Source organism: Anas platyrhynchos, chromosome 9 (genome assembly GCF_047663525.1).
Source record: "Anas platyrhynchos isolate ZD024472 breed Pekin duck chromosome 9, IASCAAS_PekinDuck_T2T, whole genome shotgun sequence".
Taxonomy (NCBI): Eukaryota; Metazoa; Chordata; class Aves; order Anseriformes; family Anatidae; genus Anas; species Anas platyrhynchos.
Window position 1 is genome coordinate 12,823,502 of NC_092595.1, and position 14,495 is coordinate 12,837,996.

At 37.5% G+C, this 14,495-nt stretch overlaps 1 protein-coding gene across 4 annotated transcripts in view; it reads right to left on the minus strand.

Annotated features, from left to right (window-relative positions):
* Positions 1–14,495, minus strand: part of ACAP2 (ArfGAP with coiled-coil, ankyrin repeat and PH domains 2) — a 65,392-nt gene that overhangs the window by 18,827 nt on the left and 32,070 nt on the right. For 2 of the 4 annotated variants that reach the window (XM_038183562.2, XM_072042329.1), the window contains exons 10-12: positions 9,446–9,558; positions 4,402–4,422; positions 1,172–1,223 (exon numbers count right to left, since the gene is read on the minus strand). In XM_038183562.2, the coding sequence (XP_038039490.2) occupies positions 1,172–1,223; positions 4,402–4,422; positions 9,446–9,558 (186 nt within the window). The remainder of the gene's footprint in view (positions 1–1,171; positions 1,224–4,401; positions 4,423–9,445; positions 9,559–14,495) is intronic. The other 2 variants (XM_038183564.2, XM_038183566.2) reach the window with 1 other exon arrangement.

Here is a 14,495-nt window from a genome sequence, read left to right on the forward strand (position 1 = left end):
ATCTGCAATCTAATTATCAAATAATCAACACCTTAAACAACAACATTCAAAGGAGCTCAAAGGTAATTTTTTCTCTTCTCAGGGCATAACTTAGAAAGAAATCAGAAAGGTTACACCAAAAGAAGCTGTTCTCAGTACCAGGTACAAATACAGAAGCTGGGATGCAGTGGTTTTGAAAGTTTGATTCAAATCAGAAGACATCTATTCTAAGCTAATGGCATTTTAAAGGTTCCTTTTGTAATATAAAAACATATCAAAATGTAATTGGAAATTATAAACACAAACTGCCTAAAACGTGCTAACACAAATTCAACCATTTGCTTCCTTGTCAACCACAAAAACAAAGATCTCATTTCCTGATCTGAGATCATCAGATAACAGGCTCTGAACCTGATCTGGTAACACTGAATCACCATAAGGTTTTTTGCTTTTCTTCTTCACCCAGTTCTCTGTTAGTTGTTTTTTTTTTTTTTTTTTTTTTAAAAAAAAAACATCAAGGACAGTTACAGCCTTGTGGCAACAAATTGATTCTAGAACAGTAAATCAAAGGGACATGGGCCCAAAGGTTGATTGAAAAAGCTGGTTTTAGGCTTGGGCAGAGCTGCTCTTGCTGCTGTATACAACAGCAGTGATAACAATTGTACTTTGCCACTGGCAAAAAGGCAGACAGACATCAACTGCTGAATTGCCTGATGTGTTTAGTATTAGATGCACGTACATAGCATCCATAAAAGTATGTGTTACAAAACAGTTATGTCTTTTTATTTTCCTCTCTCTCCAAGCACAAAATTGGATATGAAAGACCAGTAACTGGAGAGAGCAAGTCCTTAAGGACTCGAACAGAACAGCACGGAGCATTTAGTCTGCCAGCAAGCGTGTACAAGCCTTTTGGGACCAACAACTTCCAAATCTCTTGGTTAAGTCTTCTCTGTAACAAGGTAACAAAAATGCATTAAATGAAATATATGATTACAAATCCCTGTGCAAGAGTCTGAAAATCTGTAAATCCAGGTGTTAATCTCATTTTACAAAGAAATAAATTAATTTTGAAAATGAAGTAGGTTGTTCAAGACCATACAGGTCATCCTTGCTAGCACTCTGTTTTAGCTTCCGCATGTCAGAAATACCGTCACCCACACCAAACTATCTAGAGACAAATTTTGATACATACCTTAAATTTCTTCTGGTACACAAGTTGGTTATTTTGTATTGAGAACCAGCGCCTATTAGAATAAAAAGACATCCAAACAATATGTAACTGGTTTCACACTTAATTGACTGAAATATGCTAGCATACAATCTACTTAGAGACTGTAAGAAAAAAAAAGAATTCACAGAAGTAACGCCACTCAGTTTTGACAAGTATTTCATGAGACTAATGAAAGAAGGAGAGCAGAGACAAAACAGAACAGGAAGCAAGGATTCAAATAATTCAAGTCCTAAACAAGTACATTCGTGTTACGGCAACATTAGTAAAGCTATCGTACACAACACCTTCATTTCAAAGAACATTTACTTCTGTATTTTAGCAGCAAGCTACAATTTTAAGTGTTTTGATAATAGAAATTCAGATGGTTTAAATAAGAAACTTTGCAAACTACTCACTCCTTAAATATTTTCAGTAGAAGAAATAACTTACCAAGGCATTAGAAAAAAACTACACTGTTACTATTCCATGCAAGTTTCTCTCTGTCTGGCATTTCTTAAAATTTTAGATAAAAAAATGCATATAAACATAAAACAACAATGGAACCTTTTAAGTAGGATCTTAAGTTAAGCCTCCGCTTTATAGGAAACTATTAAAAACATTAAGGCATCTTATAAAATCCAAAAGATAACACTTCAGGAAAAAATCCTCTGAACTGTATCATCCCTTGTCAAACTCCTGTTCAGATAGGATGCAATTGAAAGAGAACAGAAAAACCATTAATTTTTTTGGGAAAACTTCTGACCATCTCAGACCCAGAACAACTGCTTTTAATCAGAGCACAGAAAGGTTTAAAAAAGCAAATACAACCATCCCCTTTTAGCTTTCCTGGGGATGTGCAAAATAGAAGCTCATCAGTCACTGGTTTTGAACTGACAAAAAATACAGGAATGCAAAAAGTAATTCAGTCCTGTGGTGAGATTGGCGCATATTTATTTTGCTCAAGCTTAGAACATGAGCCTTTGTTTACCATAACATAATGGCTCAGTTACCTCAAATTTCCCATTTGTACTGCAAATTGCTTTTTCTCCTGCACTGCCAATTCGTTTGAGTGGCAACAGTACACAAAACATCGCTGAGAATGAGATATGGTGCAGTACAAACTGGTGAATATCAAGCTGCAGGTCACTAAAATTAGTAACAAGAGGGCTCCGTATAATTATTCAATCACCACAAGCCATCCATGAAAAGAAGCACACACATTGCACATTGTTAAGAAAATACAAAGGGAAAGAAATTACAAAAGTTAGACTCAAATCAGAAAACCTAGTATTTGTTAGGAAAGTTAGTACGTAGTAGACAGATGAGATTCTACCTTTTAACAGGTATTCTTTTAAAATGTTGTGCAGATATGTTTCATTTAAAAGTAACAACAGAGTCTTCTTTCTATACTGGATTTATGTCAAAATAGCTGTTATCTTTTTGGATTAAAATAATTGAGCAGAATTATGCAAAAACAAATTCTCAGTTGACTAACAACAGTAGTTTTGGTCACTGCTATTTAAAAGGTATCCTTTCTACTATCTATTTAAAAAACATATATAGTAATTAAGCCTCCGATACAAGATAAGGCAGGTAATTGCCAAGATTTAAGTAGGTAATTCAACAACAAAAAAAAAAAGCAGACTGGAAAAGGAAAATAAACCAGGCATTTGGTTTTTATTTTATGGAAACTTAATACCAAAGATAAGAACATGGAAAAATAAAAACATGAAAAGCAGTGCCTAAGTTACAATGGAGAAAAAAAAAAAGCAGCCCTGCCCCAAGATAACATGCAATGGAGCTTATCTCTGAAACTGAGATTAGCGTGATTTACTTCATTAATGTCATACTTCAGTTGTTCTAAAGCCAAACGTTTAGCAAATTACTAAAGTCAAAAATCAGCTCCATTTTCATACCAGATATAAACAAGCACAACAAATTGTACAAGTTTGTGTCATCTTTAAAGCCTAGTCTAGAAGTTTTCAAAGTATTCCAGGCCCCTTTTTTCCCCACCTCCACTAGAGAAACGGAATCTGTTTAAGAAAAGTTGCCAAGTTCAGTCAAAAAGCATTGGTGTATGTGTGTCACTTCTTGACTTTTGTTTCTTTTTTTTTTTTTAAAGAAATTTTTACTGAACATGATAAATAATTTAGAGCACAGCATAATTTATATCTCTCAATTTTGAAGTAGACTTCAATGGAAAATAAAGCTAATACACTTTATTGTACTCTTTAAAAAAAGGAAGTGGCGCCTTCCTTCCAAAATGTCAGCACCACAGCAATTTCATTCGGGCCAAAAACTTGATATTTTCTAAATTTGGAATAGTTCATAAACTTTACTGTACGAAACAGAGCACTTGGAGCTCACAGCAGTAACAGGCAGGAAACCTTTGAGCTATAACACAGGTACTGGAGGTGCTGCTGTGGGGTACACTATAGCCATGGCCTGTGCTAGGATTTGGTGTTCATGCATCTTTAGGCAGCACACATGGTATAATACTAAAAGTTATTAAAGTTTCCTTAAATGTGACATTCTGTCAAAATAGGAGAGAAGCATGGTGAAAGAAAACACACTGGGAAATCTTGAAGTAATTTGCACTGCCCCACTGAGTTTATAGCAGTACTTAAATACAGTTGTTTGGGTTTAGAAACGACACGTTTTCTGTCATTTACACTAACAATTTAAAAAAGTGTTTGTTAAATATTCATTAAAAAGCATTTCAAATTTCTGAGAACTGAGAGAAGTAATAACAAAAATATTTATTTGAATTTGATATAATAATTGAACCACGTTTTCCTTTTGAAAAATCAGTAAACATTTTCTTCACAGCCATAAGCATACAAATAAAGCAGCAATTAAGAATGCACAACATTTAAAAGTTACATTTCTATTTCCAATGCAGTTGGTGAGAAAAATCCCACCAATGTACAAAGGAAACAAAAAGTCAAGACACTGATCTCATATGCTCAGAAGTTTGAGTGCATAAACTTTGCTTTAATTCCTTTTTAGCTAAAACCAGCTCAACCTCACTAATTCTTTTGAAAGCATTGAGCAGCAGGTGTATTGGTGTCCCAGGCAGAATCCTTCTGTTATTTTCTTAGACTGAGCCACTTCACATCCATTGCAAGTAATCAAAATTAAATGCAGGGTTAATTTAGAGCTTTTGCGTGCCAAAGAAACATTGGGAAGGTATAAAAGAAGCTGGTTGGTACCTGATGTGATCTGGCTTTTTCCTGTCATGTGAAAAAATGGGGGAGGATTAAAACATAAGGGAAAGGAGGAAGAGGAATGAAAAACGCAAAATGAGCAAAATAAGCAAAGAATTAGCATGATCTGAAAATACAGCAGAATTAAAAAGGAAAACACCTAATGCACCAACCCAAAAACTATGCAGAACACACCAGCTCTCTACCCACACATACATTTAGTCACACACACATTTTTTAAATCTGAATTCCTAAGAACCAAAGGTATTTTTTAACCTATTGTTCCATAATAAATTCAACTGATTTAATTTTCTCATACATCCAGAAAAAATGCATACAAGATGTCATTCCAACAGAGAAATATACAACCAAAAATGTCTCCATAACAGCTGCTGTGAGACTTTGCAGTAAAGACTTTAATAAAGATTTAATTTTCTTTCCACTAAAACATCTCATCTGAAATACAAACTTACATGTTACATTTACAGTATAAAAGGGTTCTAAAATCTCCACCTCTTTCAATACAAAGCAACATCAAATGACAATTAGCTCTCATGGTTTACTTGGTAACCTCCCCACAAACCATTTGTTTCTTTACCCAGCGGTGTATCGAACTATCCTGAGACTAGGAAACTTGACACAAATGTCCAAATTAATTGAAGTCTTTGGACAAGTGAACCAAGCTAACAACTGCCCGAAAAACAAATAAATGAACAGACAAACCCTACATTATCCTAGCAAGAAATTAATTTGGACTGGAAACAAGTTTTGATACATTAGAACAGCTTTGTCCTTCTTTGAAGGTCTGCATTATCTGGTTTCAAGCTTTTCTCTCCACAGCAATTGTACTTTTCCCATTAAAATCCTCTACAGTGTCCATGGATTCCCATACCAAGACATGCACAGAGAAGCATCACGCTATCTGAAATCATAATGACATATCCAAGCCAGGCAAAATTCATTGCACCACTTCCTTTTCTCATTTTTTAATGCTGGCAATTATGCACTAATGGTGAAAAAAAGTAATGATTTTTGATACCTTTTCCTAATTTTGTTGTAAAGGTGTATTTTGAAAGGCCTAGAACGATCAAAATATCAGAGAGAAGAAAGTACTGTATTGTAACTGGCACTGCCATCAGCAGTTAGCAAGAAGATGAGTGCCATCAGCATTGGTTCAGAATATCAGGAAACTCCTGTTTTTCTTTCTAGATGAATTATTCTAGTTTTGTTTCAGCTGATTTATTTTACATCCCTCACTTTCCCCTCAAAGATGGGCATATAATGAAGAAGCAAGCTACCTACCTGACTAGAATACTAGACAAGTATCTTGTCTATATCAGGGGCCTCAGATTTCAGCTCTGAATTCGTCATATAAAATACATCATTCTCTAAATGTTTCCTCTGCTGGTATTTCACTGCACGTTTCCATGCACAGTACAGCTTAAAGCAGTGACAGTCCTTCCTGTGGCTGGAAGTACACTCTAGCCTCTGCTCTATGTCAAACTTCAGCCAGTATTATCTCCACGCAGGTGAAGCTGCAGTACTATGAAGTAAAGCATTCCGTCAGTGGAAACAGGCAGTGGAAAGAGGCAATGACCACTTCAGTGCCTACAACGTAGCAAGCAATTACAAATGATTCAGAAATAAAAATAGGTTAAAAAAAACTTCTGGTTTTAATAAAATGTGAAAAATGAAGCTAGATTCAGATAACAGTTGTCTTCATTAAGGTCACTTATTTGATTTAATATAATAGTAATAAGTTTCACAATTAGTAATGGTTTGTAATTATAAGAAGTACAAAATTAAAATGATTCATTCATTTTTTAAACCATGGATGTAGATGGCTTGTCCACTGCTTAATTCTGACACATCCATCTAGCCTATCACAATGAAATAAATTAGTTTGTCAGTCTTGTGAGAAATAGAAAAAAATACAAGCTCTCATAGCTTTGTTGGGGATACAGTCATTTTTCTTTGTAGAGGCTTGTGTGGTGCTGCATTTGGGTTTTTTATGAAAATAGCAGTGACAGTACAGATGTTTTCAGTTGTTTCTGATTCTCTCCCCCATCCCACCTGGGAAGAGCAAGTGAGCAGCTGCGTGGTGCTTGGTGCCTGATGGGGTTAAACCACAACACCAGCAAGTATTAACTGTCTGTGAGAAGTAGGCTGGCTCTGAGTCATTACTGAGCTGTTTACCTTGGCTCTCTGAAATGACTTCTTGTTTGAATGTTTTGATCGAGTATGTTGAAACACATGAACTTACACCATGACCTTCCTTCAGGATATCTTGATTTAATTATGACTTCCTTTGTGCCCATATTAAGTTTTCAATAGACAAATTGGTTTTAATCAAAGCCTACACCCAATCGTCTTAAAGAACGATACAGTTACAGTAATAACAGGTACGAAGCAATGTCGACAGAATTCTCAGCTACCTTCCAACACTGCTGTCCTGCTTCCTTCTGTTACCTCCCCACAGAGCAAAGCCTTTATAATACACAGAAGAACCCAAAGCAAGTTAGAGTTTTGTCTTCAGTCACTTATCAAGAGGCTGCAGTCAACCCCGCAAAACACCTTGCAAAAAGGACTCTTTGAGCCTGCCGAATATTTGGTGAAGGCCTGCCTCCTGCCCTGCTACTGCAGGGTTTTCTCAAAGTGTGCTTACACTAACACTTTATTTCTGCCCAGGCAAGTGCTCTTCAATCAGATCTACAAGGTTTCTCCCTTCACCATTCCTTGATGCCTCACAGAACTCCAAACGCACTCAAAACCAACCCAGAAGGATCATTACCATTACAGACAATCATACCACCAGAGCAAACTAGAGGTAGTCCAAAGCAAAACCCCTCAGAGGAGCTGCATGCTGCTTGCTAGTAAGTACTGCCTTACCGACGGCAGCAGCCCTTACATCAGTTCATGGATATAGGTGAAACAACCCCGACTTGCTATGGACTGGTGCTGTTCCAAAATGGTCACAGAATTATTGAACTGGAATTGAGGTTGGAAGGGACCACTTATCTGAATACAGATTCTGGCCTTGGAAACACAGAAAACAGTAAAACAGGTACGCTGCTGCAAAAAATGTGGAGTATAAGACAAGCTCTATATCACAGAATCACAGAATTTCTAGGTTGGAAGAGACCTCAAGATCATCGAGTCCAACCTCTAACCTAACACTAACAGTCCCCACTAAACCATATCCCTACGCTCTACATCTAAACGTCTTTTGAAGACTTCCAGGGATGGTGACTCCACCACCCCCCTGGGCAGCCTGTTCCAATGCCTCACAACCCTTTCAGTAAAGAAATTCTTCCTAACATCTAACCTAAAACTCCCCTGGCATAACTTTAGCCCATTCCCCCTCGTCCTGTCACCAGGCACATGGGAGAACAGGCCAACCCCCACCTCTCTACAGCCTCCTTTAATGTACTTATACAGAGCGATAAGGTCACCCCTGAGCCTCCTCTTCTCTAGGCTGAACAAGCCCAGATCCTTCAGCCGCTCCTCATAGGACTTGCTCTCCAGGCCCCTCACCAGCTTCGTCGCCCTTCTTTGGACCCGCTCAAGCACCTCGATGTCCTTCTTGTAGCGAGGGGCCCAAAACTGAACACAGTACTCGAGGTGCGGCCTCACCAGAGCAGAGTACAGGGGGACGATCACCTCCCTAGCCCTGCTGGTCACAGTGTTTCTGATACAAGCCAGGATGCCGTTGGCCTTCTTGGCCACCTGAGCACACTGCTGGCTCATATTCAGCCGACTGTCCACCATCACTCCCAGGTCCTTCTCTGCCTGGCAGCTCTCCAACCATTCCTCTCCCAGCCTGTAGCTCTGCTTGGGGTTATTGCGCCCCAGGTGCAGGACCCGGCACTTGGCCTTGTTGAACTTCATACAGTTGACCTCAGCCCATCGGTGCAGCCTATCCAGATCCTCCTGCAGAGCCTTCCTACCCTTGAGCAGATCGACACACGCACCTAGCTTGGTGTCATCTGCAAACTTACTGAGGGTGCACTCAATGCCATCATCCAGATCATTGATGAAGATGTTAAAGAGGACCGGCCCCAGCACCGAGCCCTGGGGGACGCCACTAGTGACTGGCCTCCAACTGGACTTGGCTCCATTTACCACAACTCTTTGGGCCCGGCTATCCAGCCAGTTTCTCACCCAACGAAGCGTGCGCCAGTCCAAGCCAAGAGCAGCCAGTTTCTTGAGGAGAATGCTGTGGGAGACGGTGTCAAAAGCCTTGCTGAAGTCAAGGTAGACCACATCCACAGCCTTTCCCTCATCCACCCAGCGCGTCACTTTGTCGTAGAAGGAGATCAGGTTCTTGATCAGGAGATCAAGACAAACTAACTTTGAAATTCAAGGACTGTACCCAACTATATTGTAAATGCTCCAGAATATGTAACGTTTCCTTGAAAAAAAGCATACACCATTAGAAATGCAAAAAAAAATCCTGTTCAGTAAGGAAAACATTTAATCAATAGTAAAACAAACATTGTTAAAGAGACAGGAGTAACAGTATATTTTGAATTCCCAACAGGACCATGAAAACTACTCAGTAGAAGTCACTGCACAGAACAGGAATTGTAAAGGAAAACGGTTTCATGCTTTCAGGAAAAGTCACAGTATTTCAATCCTTCACTACATTTCCCTGCTTACAACAGCCATACAACTTCATTTTACATTGTCACCTAACGCTTATTTTCCCAGCATATACATTTACACAGCATATTGTATACAATCATAAGAATTACTTTGTTTCAACACGAAAGTAAAGCCAAAATACCATCACAAAGCCAGACTGTGCACGATAAAGCAAGCCTTCTATACTCAGGACTTCAGTACGCCCCTGAAAAAGGCTTGCAAACAACTAGGACAGACAATAAAGAGAAACAACCATGAAGTGCCATCCCTGCATCAATTCACAGAGTAGTCCAAGCGTACTGTTGGAACTAGAATCAGTGGGTTGCACAGGTTATAAGTCAGGCCAGAATTCAACTTAACAAGCAGCATCTTATAAAGCCAATAAATAGAGGTTCTGAGTAATTACCTGTTCCAAGTCTTGAAGGCATTGCTGGCTCGCTTAAATAGATAGCCTTCCATAACAATACCATTGGCTGCATCTACATTATATTCTAGTTTTGTATCATCACCGGAGTAATCCTAGTACAAAGGAACAAGACAAGAAAAAACAGATTGTAGTTTCAATTAAAAAGATCAAGCATTGGCCACATTAACGTCAAAAACAGTACTGGAGCAATAATCTTTTGCTTGCAACATTCACTAGTCATGCTATGACTCTCAGCCCCAACACTTCTTTAAAAAGTATTTTTAGGAGATCAGATGCAGGAGATAATTTTTATTTTGAGACCAGGAATTGCAAGATTGCATTATTTATTTTACTGTTTTCTCAAAGATTGCACGAGAACAAAAGGAAGACAAGGGCTGTCTCTGAATCAGAGAAGTTGCATTTCAAAGAGGCGCACACTTATCTAAACCCTGGAGAACAAGTTTAATCTTTCACACAATTTAGCTTCTAGGAAATGTTAAGGTTAAAAAAACATGACCATATAAAGTGTTATCATTTGATTAGTACCTAGCATTTATTGTTAATACATAACAAATGCTGACAGCTACTGAAATTCTAAGAGGAGCACTTTGTAGGTAATTATCACCTATATTAAAAGCCCTTGTCTTTGTATCTTTCCTGAGCTTTGCATAAGTACTATGAGTGGGATTTCTCTGGTTTTTCAGAGGTCCAAGTCATCTCATTACCATCTGGACAGGCATTAAGTAGGCATTCAAATGTATTAAACCTCCAATATCTCCCTCAAGTTCCGCACAAATGGAATTTAATAAGGGGAGAAGAAATTGTGATTCTTCACATTCACTGAGTATTTGAAGACTATCAAGTCTTCACATGGTCTTCACTTGATAGTCCAACAATGAAGTCCAACAGAACCTTTTTACATTCCAGAGAAAAAAAAATATATATAAAAGCATCTGAGTCAAAGATTCAGAGGAGGAGCACTGCCAACAACAGACAGACAATGCTACCAGTGTATTTACTGTCCTTTAGATTTGGGATTTAAACAAACATCTCCAAAACTTATCTCTGTAGCTGATGAAAGAAAAAGACACCAGCAATTTCCAACTCCACCCCGCCCTCCACGTATTCAGACTTCCTTTCATTAAGACTGAACTTGCTGATCTGCAGCCAGAATCCAGCCATCAGACACAAGGAATATTTCTTGCTCAGGTATGTGTGACCTCTTTGGCAAACCATCTTGTGGATATTTCAAAGAAAAGGAAGAATAAGGTAGGAGAAAAGTGGCAATGGGCATTGAGTCAAAATTTAAAATGAACTGCAGCCTGGTGCTGAGGACTGTATACAGCCAGCCTTGTAGCATTTTCTTAAGCTCTGTCATCATGACAAGTAAGCCAGATCAGAAATCTGGAGAGAAGTAACTTGGACAGCATTGTATTTATTTGTTATCCCTAAATTAAAGTAAATCAAGGTGCTGGCAGAGATGACAACCACCTAGTTACGTTTTCTTCTTCACAATCTGCAACAAGAATATGAAGCTAGAACTAGTAAAAGCAATGTTTGTTTTTAATCTAGTAACAAATAACTGCTAATAACAGCTTTACAATTTTTAGAAAGCTACCATGCCCAGCAAAGGTTGAGTAGACTAAGTAGTAAAATGTATGGCTATTATAATCACAAAGCCAAATGTCACAGTACAATTTTAACATAGGATTACACAACTTATAATATACACAAACATTCTCAAACTGTTCACAGTCCTTTCATTTTTCCTCTTATACCCCCAAATAAGAAGAACAGAAGAACCCCCTCCCTCCAAAAGCACAGATTTCTTTTACATGCTGGTATCAACACTCTCCTGAACCCCCAAATCAGAAATGAACTTACCAGCTCCCAAACATAATGAAACCTGCTAAAGATTTGCATCTTCCTGCCTCAGTGTTGCCTGCAATTCCTTGTCTAGTGTAAGGCAATATACACTCCCTCAGTCTTTTCTATCCAAACTACCACGTAATCACATTTTCCTTCATGTTCGGAAAACTTCTGCAGAAAATGCAATGGTCTTTTCCAGTGAAGCTCTTTTAAGCTTTGAAGACACTTACAAGTAGAACAGGAAAACTCCTTTGGATCATTTATCTCGCTACCCTCTCAGTCTAAGGAGTCCAAACTAGTAAGCCTAATTCATGAAGTGCATTTATTTTTTATTTTTAATTGCTCTCCTGAATGATTTGCACTTTTACAGGGCAGATAAAGACATAACAGTATGCAGACAGAAGTTTGATATTTTCCTAACTATGCATAGACTACCAGATGGGGGGAGCAGAGGGATTGTTAAAGCTTTCATAAGCTTCATCCATAAAGCTTCACTGAAGGTTGTAGTCAGGAAAAAAAAAAAGAATAGAAATGAACTTCATTACAATTAAAGGGATTAAAGCAGAAAAAGGAACTAGATAAGATGTGTCTCATCTTACAGTCTCTTATTTCATAATTAAAGAACAGGGAAAAGCAGTCACATTTAATTTATTTTTATCTTGGCTCATGGAAAAGTTTAATGAATCACAAAAAATAATCAGGGCCAGAGAGAAATACATCTTTATCTTTCCAGTATCCCACAAGAGAATCACATGTTAATGAAACCAGTCACTTTAAGTGACTCAGAATTTTATATTCTTTAAGCAAACACACAGCTGATAAAGGCTGAGTTTTAAATATCATTTATTTGCTAATTAGGAGTCAGTTAGAACTACAGTATGCTTCACCTAATTAGCTAAAGAAATTAAATTAGTATGGAAGCTATACTGTAGTGAAATATTACGCATTTCATTCAGATTTGAAGTAATCAACACCTATGGCTTCTGTTCTGATTAATTTTTCAAGGTTGGCCAACTACTGGAAGAGAAACATGCAGAAGTGAAATATACTGGGTGTTTTTATGAAAGTGAAATATACTGGGTGTTTTTATGCCTTCTTTTTTTCTTTTAAACAACGTCCACAAGGAATAGGAAATCAGATGGCAATAGAAAAAATCCACATTTGCTATTAAACTGTAGGTCACAGTAGTCTCAAGAGCTTTCAGTGAACAAACATTTCTGTACAAACTTAGCAATTTAGCACATACACCAAGTCATCTCATAGCTTACAGGTTTTTTTTTTTCTCTACTAATTTTCTTGTGACCAAAACATCACAAACCCTGCTTTTCAGGGGCAGATTCACTTCCAATATGAAGAATACTTCTATGTCAGAAAAGCCACGCAAGCCATTTGATAAGTAAATCGCAGGGAGCGTATCAGCATTCTACTTGAAATTTGTATTCAAAGATGTTATTTTTCTTTAAAGAAGCAGAATATAAAAAGCAGTAAAGGGTAGAGAATGAACACCAAAGAAAAGAACAATCTGAAACGTTACTCCAGCTGTATGTAGCACAACAGAAGACATCCACTGTGCAAAGCCCAGCTTAAATTCCATTCCCATCCCATAGGATAAGCAAACTGGAAGAGGAGTTGGTTAAGCTGAAGTTGAAAGCGCCTTGAGGAAGAGCTCAAAACAACAACACACAAGTCACAGTTTACAGTCTAAGACAAAGTGCAAAAAGTCAAGGTCATCGCTGAACATACAAGTTCCTTGAAATACTGGCACATGTCTATTTTTGTGACAAGAATTTGTCAGCATTATTTCTCAACAGCAGTTTGTGTTTATGCTTGCTTTATGACCGTGGTAGCATCTGGTTTCCTATTACCTTGTTTACTCCAGATGTAAGAAGCTTTTGAATCATTCTTACTACAGCTGTTTCCTGAACAGTCTTTCAGAAACAGAGGTTTTGTTTTTTAAATTATAGTTATTTGAATACAACAAAAACTACTTCAAGTTCCAAGCAAATGTTTTTCCTGCATTATTTCCCTGTTTATTGAAAAAAAATATTAGCTCTATCACAAAACAAAAAAGCCATAATGATGCTTACAAGCACTTTTAAAATTATTTCTTAATTCAACGTTACTCAAGTAACAGGCTGCATCAAACTGCTCATGAAACACAAGGTAAAGATTCCTATAACAAGAACATTTCTAGATTAATCCGTACTATGTGTTGCTTCAGAAAAACAAGGAAAAGAAAAAGAGTGTTTCTTACACTAAAAAAAATCTTGCACAGTTGCTGAGTAAATAGAGCACAGGAGTTAAAACAGAAATCAGACACCAATTATCTTCAACGAGAAAACAAAGTAATAGTGGTGACCAAACCCTTCCATGACTTTTACATTAGCCACTCTAACAGTCTAATTAAAAAGGATGATGATTATAAAGAAAAGTGTGATGGGTTATTTAATTAGTGCAATTATTCTGCATGCATATGCACATATATGCAAACACAGGTAGTGGGTGGGTAGGTGTGTGCACATGGGCACTTACCTATGGATTTCAGAAAAGGAACTGCTCTTTATCCACACAATGAAGAAAAGGCATCATTCTGAAGCATCAGATTAAAACTTCAGTATATTAAATGCATAAATACTTCATGGAATATTCAACTCAAGAAGCATAAGTTTCAGTAGCTATAAAACATGTAAGGATTTGGCACTGGAAGATTTGGGTACATATGCTTAAGGGGCAGCCAGTAGAAAGAAACATGAAAAAACATGAGAAGAAAACAAAAAACAAGGCTGCCATCCTGATCAGGTTGACTGGATGACAAAATGTTGTAAAGAACAAGATCCAAGGTCTACAGCAGTTCAAGATTCTGAACTTGGTGGCAAGGCTGGGAAAAGCAAGTAGGAAGAGACAAAAAACAACCAGACAGTATGGTTTGAATAACAAACGAAATAAAAATATATATATATTTGGAGGAGCACTGAGAGGAATTTCCAATAAGCATGCCCTCCAAAGCCTAGCTGTATTCTAGGCATTATCGTCACAAAACACATTAGTAACTTGACTGACATGGACAAGAGACAACATTTAGTACTCAAAACACACAACTTTAGAAGACAACATACAATACAATCTGAATCTGCTGATTATATTTTTGCAACAGCATAAAATAGTCATTCAATTAAAATAC